Below are 27,233 nucleotides of genomic sequence, written 5' to 3'. Positions count from 1 at the left end.
AATCTTTAAACTGTGTCCCAGCATCTTTTTACGTTTAGTTTATGGAAACCGCCTTTAACTGGCTCATATAAACCTCAGGAACCTCACATCCTTCATAATGTGTGGTGATCACTGGTTTGCACAGACCCAGATGTTCTGTGTCTGTGACATCATCACACATCGACAATTACACTGTGACATCATCACACATTGACAATTACACTGTGACATCATCCCGCTCTCCAGGTATTTCCTCAGCTGGGAGATTTTTCTCTGACTCCAGTACTTATGATATCTTTCCAGCTGCAGAATCCAGCAGGAGAGTTTAAATTTAAAAATGGTGAAATTGTTTCAGAGGTGAGTATTTCAAAATACCATTCATCTACAATTTCGAGATTTTAGTTCTGTGCTCTGTTTCTGTGAGAGGTTCCATTGCTCTGGGGCTGGTGTGAGTCCTTTCCTGTGGATCTGAACCCATGTTCATCCATTGCTCTGTTTCACCTCTGCCCTCCCTGATCACCTCTCTACCATTGTCTAACTTCCTCTGTCTCTAATACTGCGTGTAGTTTAGCTCTGTTTAGGATTTTACTGTTACTCCTTCCGACTGTCTCAATGAGGTGTCCACCGATGCCCATCCCCTGACCATGTGCTGCTGGCTTCCCAGCTTTATCTTCCCACAGTTTCTTTCATAGTCAGGAATTGTTTTTCCTGTGCTATAGTCCATTTCTCTTCCACTTCTGAGCTTATATTGCCCATCAGATTTTGCACCGTCTTTATTCCCCGTAATTCATTCTGCACATCCTGAAACATTAACTCTTCATTTCACTCTCCACGGATACTGCCTGACCTGGTAAGTTTTTCCAATAGCGCTAGCAAAAGTGAACTTGCAAATTAGGTAAGGGGATGGGCCAATGGAGATGCAGTGGCAAACATTTGAGGGGATATTTCAGAATACACAGAATAAATAGATACATTCAAACAAGAGAGAAAAATTTCAAGGGGACGACCCTCATGTGTAGTTAACTCAGAAAGTTAAAGATAATATCAAACTTAAAGGAAAATCATATAATTGCGCAAAGATGGATGGCAAGTCAGAAGATTGGTGAGAATATTTTAAAACTGCAAAGGATGATGAAGGGATTAATAACGATGGAAAAATTAGAGTATCAGTGAAAGCCAGCTAGAAAGATAAAGGCAGTTTGTAAGATAAGAAAAGAAGTTCTATAGACATTGAAAAATGAAAAGAGTTATGAAAGTGAACATTGGTCCTATAGAAAGTGAGTCTGCAAATTAATAATGGAAAATAAGGAGCTGGCAGATGAATTAAACAGGTATTAACATTGGTCTTCAGAAAATAGGATCAAAGTAACATCCCAAAAAATAGCTGTAAATCAGGACCTGGAAGGGAGGCAGGAACTCAAGAAAATTACAATCACCAGTGAAGTAGTACTGAGGAAATTGTTGAAGCTGTGGGCTGACAAGTCCCCGGTTCCTGATGGACTTCATCCTAGGGTCTTAAAAGAAGTGGCTACTGACGTAGTTGATGCATTCGTTTTAATTTATTAAAATTCCCTAGACTCAGGGAGGTTTCATTAGATTGGAAATTAGCAAATGCAACTCCTTTATTCAAAAAGGGAGGGAGACAGAAGGCAGGAAATTACAAACCAGTTAGCTTAATGTCTGTTGTAGGCAAAATGTTAGAAGCTATTATTAAAGACATTGTGGCAGAGCATGAAGAAAAATTAAAGGTAATCAGGCAGAGTCAATATGGTTTTGTGTAAGGGAAATCATGTTTAACCAATTTATTGGAGTGCTTTTAAGGAGTCACATGTGCTGTGGATAAAGGGGAATCGCTGGATGTGCTGCACTTAGATTTCCAGAAGGCATTTGATAAGGTTCCACATCAAAGGTTCTTCTGGAAAATAAAAGCTCATGGTGTAGGGGATAACATATTGGCATGGGTAGAAGATTGGCTCACTAACAGGAAGCAGAGAGTTGGCATAAATGGGTGTTTTTCAGGTTGGTGGGATGTAATGAATGGTGTGCCACTGGGATTAGTGCTGGAGCCTCAACTTTTTACAGTTTATATAAATGACTTGGATGAAGGGACCAAGGGTATGGTGGCTAAATTTGCTGATGACACAAAGATAGGTAGGAAAGTAAGTTGTGAAGAGGACATAAGGAGGCCACAAAGGGTCATAGATAGGTTAAGTGAGTGGCAAAGATCTGGCAAATGGAGTATAATGTGGGCAAATGTGAAATTGTTCATCTTGGCAGGAAGAATAAAAGAAAAATATCAAAATGGGGAGAGATTGCAGAGCTCTGAGATTCAGGGGGATCTGGGTGTCCTAGTGCATGAATCACAAAAGGTTAGTATGCAGGTACAATGGGTAATTAGGAAATCTAATAGAATGTTATCATTTGTTGTGAGGGGAATTGAGAACAAAAGTAGGGAGGTTATGCTTCAGTTGTATAGGGCACAGGTGAGATCACATCTGGAGAACTGTGTACAGTACTGGTGTCCTTATTTCAGGAAACATGTAAATGTGTTAGATGCAGCTGAGAAAAAGGATACTAGAATAATACCAGGAATGGGCGGATTGTGTTATGAGGAAAGATTGGACAGGTTAGGCTTGTATCGCTGGAGTTTAGAAGGGAAAATATGACTTGAATCAAACCTTTAAGATCCTGAGGGCTCTTGACAGGGTTGTTGTGGCGTGGAACTTTCCTCTTGTGGGAGAATTCAGAATGAGGGGTCACTGTTTAAAAATAAGGAGGCGCCCATTTAAGACAGAGATGAGGGGAATGTTTTTCTCTCAGAGGGTAGTGAATCTTTGGAATTCTCTTCCTCAAAAGGCAGATGAGCTGAGATGAGGGCTGAGTCGGTGATGTTACTAGTGAAAATAGATGGTCTTGGTGAAGATGTGGATTTTTGTTTGGAAGCTCATCTTGGGGTGAAATATTTCACCATGGTTGTGAACAGTCTGGTTCAGTCTCAGACAGTTGTCAGGGAGAGGGATGGAGTCGGTGTCTGGGGAGTGGAGTTTGTAGCGAGGAATGAAGACAATGACTTTGGTCTTCCCAATTTTTAAATGGAGGAAATTTCTCCTCATCCAGTACTGGATGTCAGACAAGTCAGGATGGTGTGTGACTTGGAGGGGAACTTGGAGGTGATGGTGTTCACATACACCTGCTACCCTGGTCCTTCTAGGTGGAGGAGTTTGATGGTTTGGGAGATTCTATCAAAGTTCTGGTCAAGTTGCAGTGATACAAAATCTTGCTTACCACCTGCATCTCCCATCTCTCTCTCTCTCTGCTCGAATGGAGGCCGGAGTTTTGTATAGACCCAGGCAGCATGACAGGTTCCCTTCCCTGATGGACATTAGTGAACCAGTTGGGTTTTTATGACAATCCAGCAGTTTTCGTGGTCACTTTTTCCTCGTGCCGGCCCCACAAATTCCCAGATTCATTCAGCTCAATTTCACAACCTGCCTTTGTGTTTCTGTGGGTTCTCTCTCACTCCCTTTTTTCTGTTTTAAATCAGTTTCACAGGGTATCAGAAGGAGAGAACTTGTGGTTGGGAAACTGAAACCAAACATCACATCAGGATCTGACGGAGTCGAGTCGCCCAATTTATCGTAACCTGAACATTATCGGATTTTGAACATGGAAGGAAAAAGCATCATTCACAGTGGGGAGAAACTGTACACGTGTCCTGTGTGTGGACGAGGCTTCAGCCGATTATTTGACCTGTCGGAACATAAATGCAGTCACAAAGCAGAGAAGATGTGGGGATTGTGGGAAGGGATTTAATTACCCAGTTCAACTGGAAACTCATCGGCGCATTCACACTGGCGAGAGACCGTTCACCTGCTCCGAGTGTGGGGACGGATTCACTCAGTCACCCAACCTGCAGAGACACCAGCGAGTTCACACAGGGGAGAGACCTTTCAAATGTCTGGACTGTGGGAAGGGCTTTAAAAGTTCTGGGGAACTGATGTCCCATCAACGTGTTCACACTGATGAGAGACCGTTCAGGTGCTCTCAGTGTGGGACTGGGTTTATATGGTCATCTCAACTCACTGAACACCAGCGAATTCACACTGGGGAGAGGCTGTTCACCTGCTTTGAATGTGGGAAGGGATTTAATCGGTCATCGAACCTGCAGACACACCAGGGAGTTCACACTGGGGAGAAACCATTCACTTGCTCTGAGTGTGGGAAAAGTTTCAGTCAGTTATCCCACGTGATAACACACCAGCGAGTTCACAAGTAACTACACTGATGGGATTTTGCTGTTCATCACATCCAGGACTGAACCATATTCATTGGGGTTTGTTTTTGCTGATGTTAATGAACTCCAGCCCAGTTATAGGTTTTAATATTCTGGATAAAATTCAAATCAATCCGCTTGGTGTTTTACAGTGTGATGAATCTTTTCAATATCTCTGACACAAGTTAGTTCCTTTCAAAGTGCTCTCCCTCGCTCCTCCATCCTCACCTCCAATAATAAGTATGAGGAACCCATGGAGCTTCTATGTCACTAAGATTGAGACAATTCGATCAGCTGCCTCTGCTGCTTCCCTCCCTTCCACTAGCTCACTGGGACAAACTGTCTCTAAAGCTTTCCTTTGTCTGAGCCCTGAACCCACATCTTTATCTAGTTTCTCTCCCATTTCCCCTCAGTGCTCATCTTGTCCTTGAGACCCACCTCCTGCTCCATCAAGCCTATTCCTACTGAACTCTTGATCACCCAAACTCTCCCTCATTTCTTTCTCTGTCTGTCTGCAGTCTTTGACACCATTGACCAAATCTTCCTCCTCCAATGCCTGTCCACTGGTGTCCAGCTGGGTGGGACTGCACGCTCTTGATTCCTTTCTTATCAATCTCATTGTAGCCAGAGAATCACCTGCAGTAACTGTGGCTATTTGAGTTACAATTTCACAGATTGACTCACTCAGTAAGTGATCAGATATCACTGAACTTAGATATAAAAATGATCCATTATCAGTCTCACAGTGACGGTATCTTACGGACCAAGTCTTTCTTAAGATCAATGGAGAAGAGTGAAAACATTCTCGTCCACAACCCAAGCACATAGTGAGAAAAAATATCTGAAAATTCCCTTTAAAATGAAAGGTACAGCAGAACGACACTGCACTGCTCTGTTACAGACTTATTGAAACAGATTCATTGTCACCTTCTCCCTTCCCACATTCGAGGGCATTTTCCACACACTTTCCAGATGACACAGTCATTTACTTGTACTTCTTGCTATTCAGTATTGTGTTTTCACTGCTCACAATGTGATCTCCTCTACGCTGAGGAGACTAATTCCCGATTGGGTGACTGTTTTGCGGAACATCACCATTCAGTCTGCAACTGTGATCCTGAGCTTCTGCTCATTTACTGTTTTAATTCTAGGAATCACTTTTGGTCTGAACTCTCTGTCCTCAGCCTCCTGCACTGTTCCAATGAAGCTCAGTGGAAGCTCGGGAAACAGCAGCTCATCTTTTATTTGACACTTCACAACCTCCTAGACTCAAGCTTCATTTCAACAATTTCAGATCATTGCCACCACTCCCATTTTTTTCAGACAGTCGGTTCTGCTGTTGCCATTTATCCCTCCTCTGGACCTGTCTTTTGTTTCTCCTCTTGTCCCATTAGTTTATTTACTTGTCTCATTATCACCCAATGTTGTATCATCATCCCCTTTGTCATTTAATCACTCCGGCCTTCCATCCCATCACAAGACCGTTTGTCCTTTCCTCGTCTCTTTTCCCTGACTCTGTACTTGTTTGTAAATTATTACATCTCCAAATTCTTCCATTTTCTATAAAAAGCCAGCGACCTGAAACATTCACTCTGTTTCCCTCTCCAGAGAAGCTGTTTGACCTGCTGAGAGTTTCCAACATTTTCTGTTTTGAGGTCGGATTTCCAGCATCTGCAGTATCTTGTTTGCGGGTCACAGTGGATCAGTTTTCTCTGAATTATCGTTCCCTGTTTAAAGGTGATGAAGGAGCTTTTACAGAATGAGACAATAACTGTCCCCCTGTTCGACATGAAACTAAACTCACTGTTAATTCCTCCTCCGTAACAATTGTAAACACAAAGCTTCCAGCCGGGATTGAACCGGGGACTTTCTCATGTAAAGTAAAGGTGATAATCAGTGCATTAGGGAAATGAGTGTGAATCCCCCCGGACAGAGGGGAACTGACCATCCATCTCTAGCTCTAATTCCCAAACAGAAAATGCTGCCAAGAATCAGCAAGTCAGGCTGAGTCTGTGGCCGCCCTCACCATCTGAAACCGTCACAATGCCCGGCTGATTGACGGCAGCTCCGGACCAATAGGAAGAGGGGGCGGGACTGGGGGACCGAGCGGGTGTGGCTGGCCCTCCAACCAATCGGATGAATGAGGGGCGGGGCCGGGCTGGGAGTGAAGCATGCGCAGTGTGAGTAATGGCGATGAAGGGAAGCTTCTTTCTTAGTTCCGCAATCGGTGAGTGGATAAAATGGTGGGGAGAAGGGAGCGATGGATCAGGCCGGTGGGCGGGTTGGCTTCGTAAACATGTTGTGTAAACGGCAAACCCAGAGAAAGAACTTATGGTAAACTCTGGACCGTCCCCTTCGTTTACGCCGAGGTTTCTCCCACTTTCAGGCCCAGGGTTAACGGCCGCCATCTTTATTGGGGGCAAGGCCCGGCATGGCGCATGCGCGGCGGCCATCTTTATTGGGGTCAACTTTTTGGAATCTTAATTGACAGAATAAGAACAACTTGTCCATCAAACTGCTTCATGTTTTGAGTTACAATGTCTTATTGATGAGGTGGAACAACGGTATATGTCCAAGTCAGTGACAATAATTCGTTTTTATACTGGGGCTTTAACATAATAAAACTTCACAAGGCATTTCACAGAAATGTTACAAATTAACATTTGACACTGAGCCACATAAGGAGATATTGGGGCAAGTGACCAAAAGCTTAGTCAAAGAGGTCGGTTTTAAGGAATGATTTGTAGGGGAGAAAGAGAGGTGGAGAAGTCCAAGGACAAAAATCCAGAACTTGTGGCCTTGGCAAATGAAAGCACGGTCACCGATGGTGAAGTGATTAAAATCAGGAATGCTCAAGAGGCTGGAATTAGATGAGTTTAGAGATCTCGGAGGAGTGTGTGGCTGGAGGAGATTACAGAGACAGGGATGATCACAACCATGGAGGAAAACAAGGATGAGAAATGTAAAATTTAGTTGCTTCCTAATGAGGAACCTTTCTGGGTCACTGAGCACAGGGATGATGGGTGAACAAGACTTGGTGTGAGTAAGCACACGGGCAGCAGAGTTTTGAATGACCTCAAGATTACAGGGCGGTTGAATGTGGGAGGCCAGCCAGGAGTGCGTTAGGATAGTTAAGTCTAGAGGTAACAAAGGAATGGATGAGAGTTTCAGCAGCAGATGAGCTGAGACTGGGCTGGAGTCGGGCGATGTTAGTGAGGTGGAAATAGGCGGTCTTGGTGATGATGTGGATATGTGGTTGGAAGCTCATCTTGGGGTGAAATATTTCACCATGGTTGTGAACCATGGTTCAGTCTCAGACAGTTATCAGGGAGAGGGATGGAGTCGGTGTCTGGGGAGTGGAGTTTGTAGTGGGGGCTGAAGACAATGGCTTCAGTCTTCTCAATACTTAAATGGAGGAAATGTCTGCTCATCCAGTACTGGATGTCAGACAAGTCAGGACAGTGTGTGACTCTCAGGGGAACTTGGAGTTGATCGTGTTCACACACACCTGCTACCCTGGTCCTTCTAGGGGGAGGAGGTTGAAGGTTTGGGAAAGTTCTGGTTGCGTTGTAGAAATATGAAATGTTTCTCCTTCATCCCCTGCTGCTCCTAGATACCTCTCTCTCTCTCTCTATCTATGTGCTCTCATAGAGGCCAGAGTCTTATGTAAGCCCAGACCGGGTGGCAGGTTCCCTTCCCTGAAGGACATTAGTGAACCAGTTGGTTTTTTATGACAATCCAGCAGTTTTCATGATCACTTTTTCCTCGTGCCGGCCCCACAAATTCCCAGATTCATTCAGCTCAATTTCACAACCTGCCTTTGTGATTTTGTGGGTTGTCTCACTCCCTTTTTTCTGTTTTAAATCAATTTCACAGGGTGTTAGAAGGGGATGATTTGCAGTCGGGAAACTGAAACCAAACATCACATCAGGATCTGACGGAGTCGCCCAATTTATCACAACCTGAATATCATCGGATTTTGAACATGGAAAGAAGTTGTACTGTTCACAGTGGGGGGGAAATGATACACGTGTCCTGTGTGTGGATGTGGCTTCAGCCGATCATCTGATCTGTCAAAACATAAATGTGATCACAACGGAGACAAAGCACAGAAATGTGAAGACTGTGGGAAGGGATTCATATCCCCCTCTGAGCTGGAAACCTATCGGTGCTGTCTGACTGGGGAGAGACCATTTACCTGCTTCACCTGTGGGTAGGGATTCACTTAGTTATCCCACCTGCTGAGGCACCAGCGAGTTCACACTGGGGAGAGGCCTTTTACATGCCCAGACTGTGAGAAGTGCAATAAAAGTTTTGGGAATCTGATGTCCCACCAACATATTCACACCGATGAGAGACCGTTCAGATGCTCTCACTGTGGGACTGGGTTCAGGCAATCATCTGACCTCATTGTACACCAGCGAGTTCACACTGGAGAGAGGCCGTTCACCTGCTCCCAGTGTGGAAAGACATTCACTCAGTCATCCACCCTGATGCGACACCAGCGACTTCACACCGGGGAGAGGCCATTCACCTGCTCTGAGTGTGGGAAGGGATTCACTCAATCTTCCAACCTGATGAGGCATCATCGCGTTCACACTGGGGAGAAGCCATTCACCTGCTCCGAGTGTGGGAAGGGATTCACTCAGTTGTCCGAGTTGCTGTCACATCAGCGAGTTCACACTGGGGAGAGACCTTTTAAATGTCAAGACTGTGGGAAGTGCTACAAAAGTACTGGAGAGCTGTTGTCCCATCAACGTGTTCACACTGACGAGAGACCGTTCAGGTGCTCTCACTGCGGGACTGGGTTCAGGCGATCATCTCAACTCATTCTACACCAGCGAATTCACACTGGGGAGAGGCCGTTCACATGCTCCGAGTGTGGGAAAGGATTCACTCAGTCATCTCACCTGCTGATACACCAGCGAGTTCACACTGATGAGAGACCTCTTAAATGCCCAGACTGTGGGAAGTGCTATAAACATTCTGGTGAACTGATGTCCCATCAACATGTTCACAATGATGAGAGACATTTTAAATGCCCAGACTGTGGGAAGTGTTTTAAAAGTTCCAAGAACCTGATGTCCCATCAACGTGTTCACACTGACGACCGACCATTCAGGTGCTCTCACTGTGGGACTGGGTTCAAGACATCATCTGAACTCACTGTACACCAGCGAATTCACACTGGGGAGAGGCCGTTCACCTGCTCTGAGTGTGGGAAAGGATTCACTCACTTATCCAACCCGCTGAGACACCAGCGAGTTCACACTGGGGAGAGGCCATTCACCTGCTCCCAGTGTGGGAAGGGATTCACTAGGTCATCAAACCTGCTGAGACACCAGCGAGTTCACAAGTAACTGCAGTGAATGGATTTTGCTGTTAATCACATCCAAAACTGAATCATATTCATTGGAGTCTGTTTCTGCTGAAGTTAATAAGCTCCACTCACATATAGGGGTTAATATTCTGGCTAAAAATCAAATAAATCAGCTTTTTGTTGAATGCACACTGTTATTATCTCTCACACAAGTTAGCTTCTTTTAAAGTGCTCTCCCTCTCCCCTGTCTCCTCCATCCTCACCACCAGCAACAAGTGTGAGGAGCTCATGGAGCTTCTTTGTCACTAAGATTGACACAATCTGATCAGCTGCCTCTGCTCCTTCCCTCCCTTCCACTAGCCCACCAGAACAAACTGTATTTAAAGTCCCCCCTTGTCTGAGCCCTGAACCCACATCTTTCTTTAGTTTCCCCACCCCCATTTCCCCTCATGCCACCTTAGTGCTCATCTTGTCCATGAGACCCACCTCCTGCTCCATTGACTCTATTCCCACTAAACTGCTGATCACCCAACTACCCCATGTTCAATCAGATTGTTAATGGTTCTTTCTCTCCAGGTACTGTCCCTCTCTCCTTCAAATCTGCCATCATCACCCCCTCCTCAAAAAACAAACCTTTCACCCCACCATCCTTACTGCCTCATCTCCAACCTCCCTCTCCTCTCCACACTGTTCGAACCTGCTGTCATCTCCCAAACACTGGGATTCTCAGTGTGAACAGGGTGGGATGTGTTTGGAGACAGGATGTCCCAGTTCTCCACCCTGGGATTCTCAGTGTGAACAGGGTGGGATGTGTTTGGAGACAGGATGTCCCAGTTCTCCACCCTGGGATTCTCAGTGTGAACAGGGTGGGATGTGTTTGGAGACAGGATGTCCCAGTTCTCCACCCTGGGATTCTCAGTGTGAACAGGGTGGGATGTGTTTGGAGACAGGATGTCCCAGTTTTCCACCCTGGGATTCTCAATGTGAACAGGGTGGGATGTGTTTGGAGACAGGATGCCCCAGTTTTCTACCTTTAAAGGGACAGGGAGAGGACCAGCTGGGCTGAATGATGCTGCTTTATGACATCTCTGCAGTGCCTAGTAACCATTCTCCCTGAGCCCTGCTCATTATGGGCTGGCTTTAGCTCAGTGCTGTTACAGGGAGGGAAACAGGAGGAGGATTCAAGCTGTGTGGAGCTCAGGATTAATGGGGAGAGATACAGGGTCAATTTCTACCTTACAGAGTGAGAAATGTCATTGTCCCGGATACTCCCTGTCCCTCGCTATCTGTATCCGGGGGACAGGCTGATGGGTTTACTCTGTACCTAATCCGTGCTGTATTTGATTGGAGAGTGTTTGAGTCTGACAGTAGTTGTTGACCTCAATGATGATGAGATAAAACCATCAGTTTCCCCCTGGACACAGATCCTGAAGGACAAGGAGTGTCTGGAATATTTTGGATTATGTCCTTGATCCAGTTTTGAACTCCTTTCTCACATCTTCTCTCATCTTGCTTAGTTCTAATGAAAAGACCCCCAGTTTCTCCAGTCTCTCCACCTGGGAAAGAGAAATTGTAATTAAGTTAGAAACTCAAACAGGATCTTCACAGCAGACAGGTCACTATGAGAAAACATTTCATTCCACAGTCAGTTGTTATCATCTGGAATACACTGTCTGAAAGTTTGGTGGGAGCGGGTTCAACAGTATCTTTCAAAATGGAATTGGAGAAATGCTTGAAGGAAAACATTGACCGGGGCCATGGGGAAACAGTAGGGGAGTGACTATTCAGATCGCTCTTCCAAAGAGCTGTCAAAGGCTCAATGGGCCGAATGGATCCCTTTTTAGCTGGAGGCTCTCATCCGTGGTGTCATCTGTGAATCTCCCCTGCACCCTCTCCATGGCCCTGACATCATTCCTGTTATAAGATGCCCAGGATTTGACTCAATATTCTAAATGCAGCTTAACCAATGATTTACAAGTTAATTTCATAAGGAAAAGTGGAGTAACAGGTTCAAACAGCATTTTAAACTTGCCCTTCAAACTTAAAGATCCATGTATCTGAACCCCTTGTAACATGGCTAAAATACTTTGAGGTAAATTCTCTGATATAATGTGTGTTATGGGATAGAGAAGTTTAGTCTGAATTAGAAACTCAAATAGGCTGTTCAATGCAGACAGGTCACCACGGCAATACTGATAAGACATTCCATTGCACAGAATCAGCTCTTTGGAAACTCGAATCAGATCAGGGAAAAGTTCAGAGTTTGCCTGTTATTAACCACAATATAAACTGAAACCAGAGTGAGGAACAGAATAGATCAGATTATAATGTGTGATGTTTATGCCTATAATTGTGTAACTATCATAAATAACAGAATTAACAATGGGCAAGGGAGTTTAGAGAGAATGAGAAAATTCCTGAAGAAAAGTAACTACTGGGAACCAGGGAATGTCTCCTTTTAAATCACAGGTTAGAGAAATTCCAGCTGTCTTTTCCTCACTTCCTGTCAAAACCCAGCAGAGAATCCAAAGAAGATTCAGGGGCCAGGGCTGCATCACCACAGGTTATAAAAGTGAGGGGACACTGATGTAAGGGGGCAGTCTGGACTGGAGGCACCGGAGATCAAGCTCAGAGTGCCCGAGGTTCCATCCAGCGGGCTGACCTCGTGTAAGTGACTGTGGACACATGGGACATGCATATTTACTCTGATTGATGGATCAATATAATATACGATAGAGGACAGACAATCTGCTCAGCTTGTGTTTCTTAAAAAGGTACTAAAATTATTGACACTGGACTCTCAAATCTACTGATTTACCCATCTCTTTACTGTTCTGGCCCTCTACTCCCTTTAAACTGTTCCCATTCACAAAACATCAAGGGGAATTTTTGACTGATTATGGAGCGCCTGTAAATGGAGAAGAAATTGGAACCAGTCAGAGAACATCTATAAATGGAGGAGAAATTGTGACGTTTGAAGGAGAGTCTGTTAATGAACAGCAATGTGACTTGTCAGTGAGGGACTTGTAAATGAACAGCAATGTGAATTGTCAAGGAGGGTTTGGAACTCAACAGCAATGTGACTTGTCAGGGTGGGTCTGTAAATGAACAGCAACATGACTTGTCAGGGTGGGTCTGTTAATGAACAACAACGTGATTTGTCAGGGTGGGTCTGTAAATGAACAACAATGCGACTTGTCAGGGAGAGTCTGTAACTGAGCAGCTCATGCGACTTGTCAGGGAGAGTCTGTAACAGAACAGCAATGTGACTTGTCAGTGAAGGTCTGTAAATGAACAGAAATGTGAATGAGCAAGAAATGGTGTGGTCAGAGTGTGTCTGTACAGGAAGTAGAAATGGTCAGAGAGAGCCCTTGGTTAGTTATGGGAGATTTTGGAGTTGGATGGCATAGAGGGAGGAACATAGTGATAGGCTAAAGGGATAGATGGATCGAGAGAGAGAATAAAAGAGAGAGAGACCAAAAACTAATTGAAGAGGAGAAAATGAGTCAGATTCCATGTGGCAGATAAACAGAATTTTTTTTAAGTATATACTGCTTTGACAGTTAGTGGTCTTAGAAAAGAAAAAAGCAGCCGATGTCTGATCAGGAAGGAGGAAGCTGGTTGAGGGGCTGCAGTTAGTTTAACACAATCTCAGTAAATGGAGTGATACACAGACCAGCCTCCCATGCGGGTGAGCGGCAGCAGCAAGAACCACATGAAAACAGGAGATTGTGGAAGGTCCAGCAGTGTCAGGATCCGAGAATACAGGACCGACAGAGGTTATTCAGCCTATCAAGTCTGTACCAGCTCAAAGACCAACCCAGTTCATCCCACTCCCCCTCTTTCCCCGTACCCCCCAGTTGTTAACCCTAACAATGGCCTGAAAGGTTGACTCTTTCTCCACAGATGTTGCCTGAGCAGCTGAGTATTTCAAACATTTTCTGTTAGATTCTTGGGAAATAAGTTTGTTGAAGAAACAACCCCAACCACCTGCCCTCACGCATCAAATCTAAAATTAGTAAGCAAACACCGACCCCCCCAACTAATATAAAAGGAGTTTTGTTTTAGAAACAAATATTTCTGTACAGGCTTTTCATTCTTGGTGTATGGGCATTGGTAGCAAGTCTATTAATTATATTGCGCATCACCAGTTAGTCTTTGTGCAGGAAATGATGCGCCACCTTCTCCTTGACCCACTGTCTAGTGAAGGTGCTCCCACAAGGTCATGACGTAAAATCCTGAGATCCACCATTTTCACTTAGCGATAAAGGAGCAGTGAGAATATGCACAAGACAAGGTGTGTGACTGAGATGGAAAGATGGGGATAAGGGTGTTCCCCAGCATCTGCTACCTTTCTCCTTCTATGTGGCGTAAACCTTAGGGTTTGGAGGTTCCATAAAAATTCCGGTTGTGTTGCTGATGTCTCAAATCCTTCGTCTTCACCTTGTCCCGTCTCACTCTCTCTCTCCTCAGGTATGGACACAGACCAGGTGGCAGGAACCACTCCCATGCACTTTCTGGCTGTATCAATTGAAATAATAATAACATATGGTTGGCGCCAATCATAATCGGAGCTCGGAATATGATTTTGTATTTAACAACGTCACGGTTTAATGGCGCTGCAGTTACCCAGCAGTCACAGAGAGGCAGAATATGCTCTATCTTCACTGCGGGAGATAATCGCGCAGGCGTATTTCCAGTCTTATGGGCGGAGCATGCGCATTGTCAGGTTGTGGCTGGAGCATGCGCAGTTGCGGTGCTGGAAGGAGAGTGGCGGTCGGGTCGGATCAGGGAGGAGAGCAGAAGAAGAGTGCAGCAAGCGGACAGGTGAAGGCGAATGGAACCGGCGAGCGGGTGGGACGCCTTCAGAAATATACACTGCAGGCCGCAAACCGTGAATAGGAAGCTTCCGACCCCGTGTTTGCTCCGTTTTGGCGACGGAGGCGTTTGAAACGATATCAGATCCGATTGATGGCCTCCATCTTTTTGGGACGCGCACATTTGTGCGCATGCGCGGACGCCATCTTTATAGGGCAATGGGCAGCAGTGCGCATGCGCGGCCGCCATCTTTTTAGGGGGCAATGGGCAGCAGCTGTGACAAAAAAAGAGTTAGGAATTGTCAGCAATCCGGAATTCGAGAAAGTGAAGATATCTGGGGGAGGAACTGTGAGACTGGAGGAGATTACAAAGGAATGGATGAGAGTTTCAGCAGCAGATGAGCTGAGACTGGGCTGGAGTCGGGCGATGTTACTGAGGTGGAAATAGGCGGTCTTGGTGATGATGTGGATATGTGGTTGGAAGCTCATCTTGGGGTGAAATATTTCACCATGGCTGTGAACAGTCTGGTTCAGTCTCAGACAGTTGTCAGGGAGAGGGATGGAGTCGGTGGATAGGGAGTGGAGTTTGTAGCGGGGACTGAGGACAATGGCTTAAGTCTTCCCAATATTTAAATGGCGGAAATTTCTGTTCATCCAGTACTGGATGTCAGACAAGTCAGGACAGTGTGTAACTTGGAGGTGACGGTGTTCACATACACCTGCTACCCTAGATCTTCTAGCGTGTGGAGGTTGAGGGTTCGGAAGATTCTGTCCAAGTTCTGGTTGAGTTCTAGAAATATAAAATCCCCCTGCTTTACCAGGTGCCTCTACCACCTCTCTCATTCTTGCTCTCTTCCCCTCCTCCCAGAAGGTCCAGAGTCTTGTGTACACCCAGACCGGGGTGTCAGGTTCCCTTCCCTGAAGGACATTTTTGAACCAGTTGGGTTTTTATGACAATCCAGCAGTTTTCATGGTCACTTTTTCCTAGTGCCGGCCCCACAAATTACCAGATTCATTCAGCACAATTTCACAACCTGCCTTGGTGTTTTTGTGGGTTCTCTCTCTCTCTCCCTTTTTTCTGTTTTAAATCAATTCCACAGGGTATTAGAAGAGGAGGATTTGCAGTTGGGAAACTGAAACCAAACATCACATCAGGTTCTGACAGTGCAGCCCAATTTATCGTAACCTCAATATCATCAGATTTTGAACATGGAAGGAAAAAGCACTGTTCACAGTGGGGAGAAATGGTACACGTGTTCTGTGTGTGGACGAGGCTTCAGCTGATCATCTGGCCTGTCAAAACATATCTGCAGTTACAGCCGAGAGAAACTATCGAAATGTGGGGATTGTGGCAAGGGATTCAATTACCCGTTTGAGCTGGAAGCAGATCGACGCACTTACACTGGGGAGAGGCCATTCATCTACTCTCAGTGTGGGAAGAAACTCAGTCTCTCATCCAATCTGCTGAAGCATCAGCGAGTTCACAGGGCAGAGAGACCGTTTAGTTGTCCAAACTACAGGAAGTGCTATATAAGTTCCAAAGACCTGAAGTCCCATCAATGAGTTCACATTAACAAGAGATATTTTAAATGCCCAGACTGCAGGAAGTGCTTTAAAAGTTCTGGGGAGCTGATGTCCCATCAATGTGTTCACACTGACGTGAGACCTTTCAGGTGATCTCACTGTGGAACCTGTCAATGAAACCAACTCAATAAAGACCAATGTGCTCACACTGGAGTGCACCTGCTCCAAGTGTGGGAAGGGATTCACTCAGTCATCTGACTTGCTGAGACACCAACGAGTTCATACTGGGGAGAGACCGTTCACCTGTTCCAAGTGTGGGAAGGGATTCACTCAGTCATCTACTTTTATATTCCATTCCCTTGCAATAAAACAACACCATTTGACTTCCTAATCACTTGCTGTACCTGAATACTAACATTTCCTGATTCATGTACCAGGACACCCAGATCCCTCTGTATCTAAGAGTTCTGCAATCTCTCTCCATTTATATAATATGCTGTTTTTCTATGCTTCCTACCAAAGTGGACAAGTTCACATTTCCCCACATTATACTCCATCTGCCAAATTTTTGCCTACTCACTTAACCTGTCTATATCCCCCCTGCAGGCTCCTTAGGTCCTCTTCACAACTCACTTTCCTGCCAATCTTTGTGTCATCAGCAAATTTAGCAACCATACATTCAGTCCCTTCATCCAAGCCATTGATATAGATTGTAAATAGTTGAGGCCCCTGTGGAACTCCACTCGTCACCTCTTGCCAGCCTGAAAAAAACCCAGTTTCCCTCTTCTGCTTCCTGTTAGCTAACTAATCTTCTAACCATGTGCATGTGTTACCCCTTCTCAACTCGGGACCAAATTAATAGTCATGTGAGCAAATGTGGGCTAATTCAGGAACACCAGCATGGAATTGTTAAGGGAAAATTGTGTTTAATAAACTTGCTTAAGGTATTTGGAGAGGTAACAGAGTGGGTGATGAGGATGCTGCTGTTAATGTGGTGTACATGGACTTCCGAATGGAATTAGAGAATGTGCCGCACAACAGACGTGAGCAGAGTTAGCTCATGGAATAAAAGGGACAGCAGCAACATGGATACAAAATTGGCTGGGTATAGGAAACAGCGAGTCATGGTTAATGGATTTTTTCAGACTGGAATAAGGTTTATAGTGGAGTTCCCCAGGAGTCACTGTGAGGACTCCTGCTCTCCTGAACATATATAAATGACACAGACCTTGGTGTTCAGGCTCAATTTTCAAATTTGTGGACAGAGTCTTGAGTGGGCACAGAGTGAATAGCGGCTTCCCTTCCCTGAAGGACATTAGTGAACCAGTTGGGTTTTTATGACAATCCAGCAGTTTTCATGGTCACTTTTTCCTCGTGCCGGCCCCACAAATTCCCAGATTTATTCAGCTCAATTTCACAACCTGTCTTTGTGTTTTTGTGGGTTCTGTCTCACTCTCATTTTAAATCAATTTCAGAGGCGAATAGAAGGGGAGGATTTGCAGTCGGGAAACTGAAACCAAACATCACATCAGGATCTGATGGAGTCGCCCAATTTATCATAACCTGAATATGATTGGATTTTGAACATGGAAGGAAAAAGCACCGTTCACAGTGGGGAGAAACCGTACACGTGTTCTGTGTGTGGACGAGGCTTCAGCCGATCATTCGATCTGTCAAAACACAAGCGCAGTCACACTGGGGAGAAACCGTGGAAATGTGGGGACTGTGGGAAGCGATTCACATGTCCATCTGAGCTGGAAATTCATCGGCGCAGTCACACTGGGGAAAGGCCGTTCACCTGCTCTGAGTGTGACAAAGGATTCGCTCAGTCATCCCACCTGCTCAAACACCAGCTAAGTCACGCAGACGAGAGACCTTTTAAATGTGCAGACTGCGTAAAGTGCTTTAAAAGTTCCGGAGAACTGATGTCCCATCAACGTGTTCACACTGACGAGAGACCATTCAGGTGCTCTCACTGCGGAACTGGGTTCAGGCGATCATCTGACCTCACTAAACATCAGCGCAGTCACACTGGGGAGAGACCTTTCACCTGCTCCGAGTGTGGGAAGGGATTCACTCAGTCATCCAGCCTTCTGACACACCAGCGAGTTCACACAGGAAAGAGATCTTTCAAACGCCCAGACTGTGGGAAGTGCTGTAAAAGTTCCAGGAACCTAATTGCACATCAACGTGTTCACAGTGATGAGAGACCGTTCAGGTGCTCTCAGTGTGGGGCTGGATTCAGGCGATCATCTGAACTCACTGTACACCAGCGAGTTCACACTGGGGAGAGGCCGTTCACCTGCTCTGATTGTGGGAAAGGATTCACTCAATCATCCAACCTACACAGACATCAGCGAGTTCACAGGTCACTACAGTGATGGGATTTTACTGTCAGTCACATCGAAGACTGAACCATCTTCATTGGGGTATGTTTCTGCTGAAGTTGGTAAGCTCCAGGACAGATATAGTGGTTCATATTTTGGATAGAAGTAAAATAAATCAGCTTTGTGTTAAATACAGTGCGTTGAATCTTTTTACTATTTCTAATGCAAGTTAGTTCCTTTTGAAGGTCTCTCCCTCTCCCCTGTCTCCTCCATCCTCACCTCCAACAAGTGTGAGGAGCTCATGGAGCTTTTGTCACTAAGATTGAGACAATCCGATCAGCTGCCTCTGCTGCTTCCCTCCCTTCCACTAGCCCAGTTCTCTCTCTTCACGTACTGTTGATCTCTCCCTCAAGTCTGCCATGATCACGCCTGTCTCAAAAATCAAACCCTTGACCACATCATCCTTGCAAACTATTGCCCAATCTCCAACCTCCCTCTCCTCTCCAAACTTCTTGAACATGTTGTCACCTCCCAAATCTGTGCCCAGCTTTCCCAGAACTCCCTGTTTGAATCCCTCCAATCAGGTTTCTGCCCCTGCCACTGGACTGAAACAGCTCTGATCAAAGCCACCAACTACATCCTATGTGACTGTGACAAAGGGAAACTATCCCTTCTCAACCTGTCTGCAGCCTTTGACAAGGTTGACCACACCATTCTGCTCCAACACCTCTCCACTGTCGTCCAGCTGGGTGGGGCTGCTCTCTCCTGGTTCCATTCTTCTCTATCTAACCATAGCCAGAGAATCACTTGGAATGTCTTCCCTTCCCACTCCCACAGTTACCTCTGGTGTCCCCAGAGGATCCAGCCTTGGCCTCTTATTTCTCATCAACATTCTCCCCACAGCGACATCATCTGAAAACACAGTGTCAGTTATCACATGCACACTGTCAGTGCCCAGCTCTACCTCATCACCACCTCTCTCCGCTTCTCCATTATGGTTAAATTATCAGACTGTTTGTCTGATATCCAGTGGTAGATGTGCAGAAATTTCTTCCAATTCAATATTGGCAAGACTGAAGACATTATTTTCATTCCCGAGCTACCAACTCCATTCCTTCCTCCAAAGCCAATGGATCTAAGCTCAACAGTCCTGCCACATCCAGTCATGAATAGTGGTGGACAATTAAGCAACTAATTGGATGATGAGGCTCCCCAACTATCCACATCCTCGATGGTGCAGCAGCCCAGCACAAGAGGGCAAAATATAAGGCTGAACCATTTGCAACAACCTTCAGCCAGAAGTGCTGAGCGGACGATCCATCTCGGCCTCCTCCTGTGGTCCCCAGCATCACAGATGCCAGTCTTCAGCCAATTCGATTCACTCCACGTGATACCAAGAAACGGCTGAAGGCGCTGGACACTGCAAAGTCAATGGGCCCTGACAATATTCCAGCAATAGTACTAAGACTTGTGCTCCAGAACTGGCCGCACCCCTAGCCAAGCTGTTCTAATACAGCTACAACACTGGCATCTACCCAGCTATGTGGAAAATTGCCCAGGTATGTCCTCTACACAAAAAGCAGGACAAATCCAACCTGGCCAATTACCGCCCCATCAGTCTCCTCTCCATCATCAGTAAAGTGATGGAAGGGGTCATCAACAGCGCTATCAAGCAGCACTTGCTTACTGCTCACTGACGCCCAGTTTGGTTTCTGCTGGGGCCACTCAGCTCCTGACCTCATTACAGCCTTGGTTCAACATGGACAAAAGAGCTGAACTCCAGAGATGAGGTGAGAGTGGCTGCCTTTGATATCAAGGCAGTCTTTGACCGAGTGTGGCATCAAGGAGCCCTACCAAAACTAGATTCAATGGGAGTCAGGGGGAAACTCTCCACTGGTTGGAGTCATACCTAGCACAAAGGAAGATGTTGTAGTTGTTGGAGGTCAGTCATCTCAGCTCCAGGACATCCAGCTGCAGGAGTTCCTCAGGGTAGTGTCCTAGGCCCAACCATCTTCAGCTGCTTCATCAATGACCTTCCTTCCAACATAAGGTCAGAAGTGGGGATGTTTGCTGATGATTGCACAATGTTCAGCACCATTTGTGACTCCTCAGATACTGAAGCAGTCCATGTCCAAATGCAGCAAGACCTGGACAATATCCAGGCTTGTGCTGACAAGTGGCAAGTAACATCCACACCACACAAGTGCCAGGCAATTACCATCTTCCCAACAAGAGAGAATCCAACCATCGCCCCCTGACAATCAATGGCATTACCATCACTGAATCTCCCACTATTAATATCCTCGGGGGTTCCATTGACCAGAAACTGAACTGGACTAGCCATAAAAATACTGTGACTACAAGAGCAGGTCAGAGGCTAGGAATCCTGTGACGAGTAACTCACCTCCTGACTCCCCAAAGCCTGTCCACCATCTACAAGCCACAAGTCAGGAGTGTGATGGAATACTCCCCACTTGCCTGGATGAGTGCATCTCCAACAACTCTCAAGAAGCTTGACACCATCTGCGACAAATCAGTTTGCTTGATTGGCACGCCATCCACAAACATTCACTCGCTCCACCAATGATGCATAGTAGCAGCAGTGCATACCATCTACAAGATGCACTGCAGGAACTCACCAAGCCCCCTTAGACAGTATCTTCCAAACCCATGACCACTACCATCTAGAAGGACAAGGGCAATAGACACATGTGAACACCACCACCTGGAAGTTCCCCTCCAAGCCGCCCACCATCCTGACTTGGAAATTCCTTCACTGTTGTTGGGTCAAAATCCTGAAACTCCCTCCCTAACAGCACTGTGGGTGTACCTACACCACATGGACTGCAGCAGTTCAAGAAGGCAGCTCATCACCAACTTCGCAAAGGCAACTAGGATGGGCAATAAACGCTGGCCCAACCGGCAATGCCTACATCCCAAGAATGAATTAATATGAAAAAAAGATTGATGGTCTGATTGCTATTTGTGGAATCTTATTGTGCACAAACATGTAAACAGTAACAATTTGTATTTATATAACATGTTTAATGTAATAAAACATCCCAAGGTGCTTCAGAGAAGCATTCTGAAGAGAAATTTAACATCAAGTCACATAGCATATTAGAGTAAATGGACAAAACCTTCATTGGAGAGGCAGATTTCAACAAGGACCTTTAATCAGGAGAGAGAGCTGGAGAAGCTCAGGGAGGGAATTTCAGAACTTCATGCCAGGCATGGCCAACAGTGGTGGAGTAATTAAAAGCAGGGATGTTCAAGACGCCTGAATGAGAAGGGCACATATATCCTGATGTGATGGAGGTTACAGGGGTAGGGAGAGACGAGGTGACAGAGGGATTTGAAAACGAGGATGTGAGTTTTAAAATTGAGGCATTGCTTGACTAGGAGTCAATGTATGTCAGCGAGGCAAGGGGTGATGGGTGAACAGGACATGGTGTGAAAAAGCACACGGGCAGCAGAGTTTTCGATGATTCATGTTTCCGCGTTGGGGTGGGGTGAATATGAGAAGCTGGTCAGGAATGTATTGGAATCATCAAGTCCCAAGGTAACAAGGGCAGGGATGAGGGTTTGAGCAGCAGATGAGCTGGGGTCAGGTGGGGACATGTGATGTCATGGAGATTGAAGTCCCTGGGGGACACTAAGTCGAAGGACTTTGCAGAGGAAAGTGAGTTTGGAGATGGGGTGGAATTTTAGGATGGTGGGGTCAAGTGTTTTTTCAGGTGATAACAGTGGATTTAAAGGTGAGAGGGACAGTACCAGAAGAAAGAGAGAGAGCCATTAACAATATCAGCTGAGATAGGGAAGCTGGGTGATCAGTAGTTTAATGAGAATGGGGTCAATACAGCAGAAGACAAGATGAGCACTGAGAGGAGAGAAACTGTGACCATGAAAACTGCTGGATTAAAACCCAACTGGTTCACTAATGTCCTTCAAGGAAGGGAACCTGCCACCCGGTCTGGGCCGACACAAGACTCTGTCCTCCTTAAGATAAGGACCGTGGGGGTGAAAGGTTTGTTTTTTGGTGGTGGGGGATGATGATGACAGATTTGAAGGAGAGAGGGACAGTACCTGAGAGAAAGAACTGTTTAAAATCTCAGTGAACATGGGGAAGTTGGGTGATCAGCAGTTTAGTGGGAATAGGGTTGATGGAGCAGGAGGTGGGTCTCATGGACAAGATGAACACTGAGAGGGCAGGAGGGGAGATTGGGGAGAAACTGGAGAAAGATGTGGGTTCAGGGCTCAGACAAGGGGGATCTTTAGAGACAGTTTGTCCCGATGGGCTAGTGGAAGGGAGGGAAGCAGCAGAGGCAGCTGATCGGATTGTCTCAATCTTAGTGACAAAGAAGCTCCATGAGCTCCTCACACTTGTTGTTGGAGGTGAGGATGGAGGAGACGGGGGAGAGGGAGAGCCCTTCAAAAGGAACTAACTTGTATTAGGGATATTAGAAACACTCAAGAAAGTGTGCATTCAACACAAAGCTGATTGATTTGATTTTTAGCCAGGTGATTAAGGCTTATAACTGAGTTGGGGTTTACTAACATCAGCAGAAACAAACCCTACTGAACACGGTTCAGTCCTGGATGGGATGAACAGCAAAATCCCATTACTGTCGTTACTCATGAACTTGCTGGTGTGTCAGCAGGGTGGAGGAATCAGTGAATCTTACCCCACACTGAGGGCAGGTGAACGGCCTCTCCCCAGTGTGAGTGCGCTGGTGTGCAGTGAGTTGAGATGACCACCTGAACCCAGTCCCACACTGAGAGCAGCTGAATGGTCTCTCGTCAGTGTGAACACGTTGATGGAACATCAGATCCCAGGAGCTTTTATAGCACTTCCCGCAGTCTGAGCATTTAAAAGGTCTCTCCCCAGTGTGAACTCGCTGGTGTTTCAGGAGTTTGGATGACTGAGTGAATCCCTTCCCACACTCGGAGCAGATGAACGGTCTCTCCCCAGTGTGACTGTGCTTGTGTCTCGACAGGCCAGATGATTGGCTGAAGCCTCGTCCACACACAGAACACGTGTACGGTTTCTCCCCACTGTGAACGGTGCTTTTTCCTTCCATGTTCAAAATCCAATGATATTCAGGTTTTGATAAATTGGGCGACTCCGTCAGACCCCGGTGTGATGTTTGGTTTCAGTTTCCCGACTGCAAATCCTCCCCTTTTAATCCCCTGTGAAATTGATTTAAAACAGAAAAAAGGGAGTGAGAGAGAACCACAAAACACAAAGGCAGGTTGCGAAATTGAGCTGAATGAATCTGGGAATTTGTGGGGCTGGCACTGGGAAAAAGTGACCATGAAAACTGCTGGATTGTCATAAAAACCCAACTGGTTCACTAATGTCCTTCAGGGGAGGGAACCTGCCACCCGGTCTGGGCCTACACAAGACTCTGGCTTCTATAAGAACTGAAGAAATAAGAACAAGAGAAGACCTAACACCCCATCGAGCCTGCTCCACCATTCAATACGATTGTGGCTGATCTTGGGCTTCAACTCCACTTTCCCGCCCACTCCCCATTTCCCTCAGCTCCCTTAGAGACCAAAAATCTCTCCATCTCAGCCGGAAATATATTCAATGTTGGAGCATAAACAACTCACTGGGCTAGAGAATTCTATGTGACAGAGAGAGAGAGAAAAAGAGAGAGGGGAGTGGGAGAGGCAGAGGAAGGAGGTTAGTGAACAAAGCACAGGATGTCAGTAAACAGACAGGAAACAGAGAGTAGGAATAAACGTCTCATTCTCAGGATGGCAGGCTGTTACTTGTGGGGTACCCCAAGGATCAGTGCTTGGCCCACAGCCATTCACAAACTAGAAAAATGATTTGAAGGCACCCATTTAAGAAGCACCTAAATTTTCACATTCTCATCCTTGTTTTCCCCCACAGTTGTGATCATTCCTATCTCTGTAACCTCCTCCAGCCTCACAATCTACCCCCTGAGATATCCACCCTCCTCGAATTCCGAATTCCTGATTTTAATCACTCCATCCCTGTTTGCCATTCTGTCAGTTTCCAAGGCCCGATCTCTGGAATTCCCTCCCTAAACCTCTCCTTTCTCTACTTCATTTTCATCCTTTAAGATGTTCCTTCAAACCAACCTCTTTGACCAAATAATTGGTCACCTGCCTAAACATCTCCTCATGTGGCTCAGGGTCAAACCTTGTTTTGCAACATTTCTGTGAAATATCTTGGAAAACTGTATAACAATAAATGTGCGATATAAACACAAATTGTTGTTGTTGATTTGGACATATATCAATGTTCAATTATCATCGCTGGGTGAATAACCTGTAACTCCTTACCTAACAGCATTGTGGGAGCACCTTCACCACACGGACTGCAGCAGTTCAAGATGGTCAAACATCATCTTCCCCACAGGTAACTGGGGATCGCAATAGCTGCTGGTATCTGTGGAGAGAGAAACACAGTTAATGTTTCAGGGTGTGCAGGGTGAATTACAGGGAATAAAAATGCTGCAGAATTTGATGGTTAACATAAGCTCAGAAGTGGAAGAGAAATGGACTATAGCGCAGGAAAAACAATTTCTGACTATGAAAGATACTGTGGGAAGACAAAGCTGGTAAGACAGCAGCACATGGTCGGAGGATGGGCAGCGGAGGAAACCTCATTGAGAGACAATTGGTAGAAGTAGCAGTAAAATCCTAAACAGAGCTAAAATATGCCCACTATTAGGGACAGAGGGAGTTAGACAATGGCAGAGAGGTGATCAGGGAGGTCAGAGGTGAAACAGAGCAATAGATGGACATGGATTCAGATCCACAGTAAAGGAGCCACACTAGCCCCAGAGCCATGGAACCTCTCACAGATACAGAGCGTAGAACTAAAACCTAAACTAAAAGTTGTCGCTGAGTGGTGAAAAATACTCACCTCTGACACAATTTCAGTTTTCAAGTTTAAAATCTCCTGCTGGAGTCTGCAGCTGGAAAGATATCAGAAGCACTGGAGTCAGAGAAAAATCTCCCAGTTGAGGAAATACCCAGGGAGCAGATGATGTCACCGTGTAATTGTCGATTTGTGATGATGTCACACACACGGACACAGAACATCTGGGTCTGTACAAACCAGTGATCACCACACAATATGAAAGATGGGAGGGTCCTGAGGTATATATGAGGTAGACAAAGGAAAACGATTTCCGTTAACTGATCATAAAAGGGTTATGGGAGACAGTTTAAAGATTTTGTGAAGATCTACAAGGGGGATATGAGGAAAAAAGTTCACACAGTGAGCGGTAATGACCTGGAAGTCAATGCTTACACTCAGAGACCGATAATATCCAGGTCGGGATGAATCGAGTGATTCTTGCTGACTCTGATGTGATGATTGGTTTGAATTTCCAATCTGCAAAACCTCATCTTCTGGTATCCTTTAAATGGAATTTACAAAATCCGTCATTGTCAGTGCAGGATAGAAATTGAGAAGAGACAAACATTTTTCTTGGTCTGAGCTGACTTCGTATAAATCCTCCCCTTCTAACCCCCTGTAAAAGGAGTTTCCAAAATCCATCCCTGTCAGTCCAGGATAGAAATTCACAATATTCTCTCCTCCTGTTACATGGGCCAGGATGATAGCGCATGCGCCCTGCTGCACATTGCCCCCTATAAAGATGGCGGCCGTTACCCCGGGCCTGGCGAAGGGGGAAATCCAGACCTTTTCGGCCCGTTTTCTCCAAACACAAGATCGATACCTTGTTATTTCGGGTCTTCGGCCTGAACTGTGTCTTTATGAAGCCTCCATGCCCACTCGGCTGGCTCCATTCGTCCTCACACACCCACTAACTCTGTTAGTTTGCTCCGCTCGACATTCACTCAACCGCTCTGAGCAGTTGCAGTCACAGACCAACACTGCGCATGCTCGTGAAACAGCCCGCAATGCGCATGCTCCAAGCACACACACACACACACACACACACACACACAGAGCAATGCGCATGTGCGAGTGTGCTGCTGTAATGAGGATAGGGCACATTCTGTCCCGCAGCGAATGCTGTGTGTGCACTCCGCCATTGAACGGTAAAATTGTAAAATCGAAACCCAAGTTCAGTAATCAGAATACGATGGGTGCCATAGGGCCAGGATATAAAATTATCGAATTAATTGGTACAGCAATTAAAATGCTCTATATCCGCCATAAAGTCTCACCTGGATGTAATGACCAGCAGAACAAACCCCTGTACTAAGATCTGAACTCAATGGAGACTCAGCAGATGGGGTATTTTTCACCATACATGGAACATTAAAACCGTGTCTTGCCAGTAGGAATGCTCTGACTGTGGATTAAATCCTTTGAATTTTAAAGTTGGTGTGTTTACTGCTTTGCAAACTGAATAAATCCCTTTACACATGTGAAATATCTGGTTGGTCTCCCACTGGTGTGACTGTGTTGCTGTGTCAGTAATTGGGACGATAGAGTGAGTCCTTTTCCTTTTTCAGCTTGTGTACATGAGTTTATGTACACATTTTCACCTGAAACATGGATCTTAAACTCTTCTGGGAATGGGTTCCACATTCTTAGCACTAATTAATTAAAGAAAATCAAAATGCTTTAGATTTTGGCTTTCTGAAATAAAATAAACCAGAAAATTCTGGAATTCTCGGCAGATCTGGTAGAGTCTCTGGAGAGAACAGCGCTGTTTATATCTGGTCTGTAACTTTTCATCAGGACTGCACTACATCAGTGCACAAATCTGGCAGATAGTAACTAAAACCTAAAATGGGCTTTTGGACAATAACAGACAAGACACCGAAAGCCTCGAAAGGAGAATCTGTTGTGTTACAGCTGGTTGCTGGTGACATGGATGTGTCTGCAGTGGGTAGGATCAGATCTTTTCCATGTTTCCATCAATCAATGTCCCACCTGTTCTTTTCGAAGAGTGAAACTGATAGAGAACAAATGTCATTCCGGTGTTGACAATCTGAAGCTTTAAATAGCTGACTTGGTTTAAGATATCTTGCAG

The 27,233-nt window shown here is 45.6% G+C and overlaps 1 protein-coding gene and 2 pseudogenes across 3 annotated transcripts in view; 2 read left to right on the top strand and 1 right to left on the bottom strand.

Annotated features, from left to right (window-relative positions):
• Positions 1-27,233, bottom strand: part of LOC144698352 (uncharacterized) — a 674,481-nt pseudogene that overhangs the window by 142,791 nt on the left and 504,457 nt on the right. The window lies entirely within an intron of this gene.
• LOC144698314 (uncharacterized) lies at positions 3,646-9,757 on the top strand (annotated as a pseudogene). The gene is made up of 3 exons (XR_013580499.1): positions 3,646-4,017; positions 8,526-8,693; positions 8,778-9,757. The product of XR_013580499.1 is annotated as an uncharacterized LOC144698314 (transcript).
• LOC144698331 (uncharacterized) lies at positions 14,326-18,428 on the top strand. The gene is made up of 2 exons (XM_078570289.1): positions 14,326-14,399; positions 17,389-18,428. The coding sequence occupies exon 2, from the start codon at positions 17,500-17,502 to the stop codon at positions 18,292-18,294; it is 795 nt and encodes a 264-aa protein (XP_078426415.1). The 5' UTR covers positions 14,326-14,399; positions 17,389-17,499; the 3' UTR covers positions 18,295-18,428.

Source organism: Cetorhinus maximus, chromosome 23, assembly GCF_964194155.1.
Source record: "Cetorhinus maximus chromosome 23, sCetMax3.hap1.1, whole genome shotgun sequence".
Taxonomy (NCBI): domain Eukaryota; kingdom Metazoa; phylum Chordata; class Chondrichthyes; order Lamniformes; family Cetorhinidae; genus Cetorhinus; species Cetorhinus maximus.
This window is presented reverse-complemented; position numbering and strand designations above follow the sequence as displayed.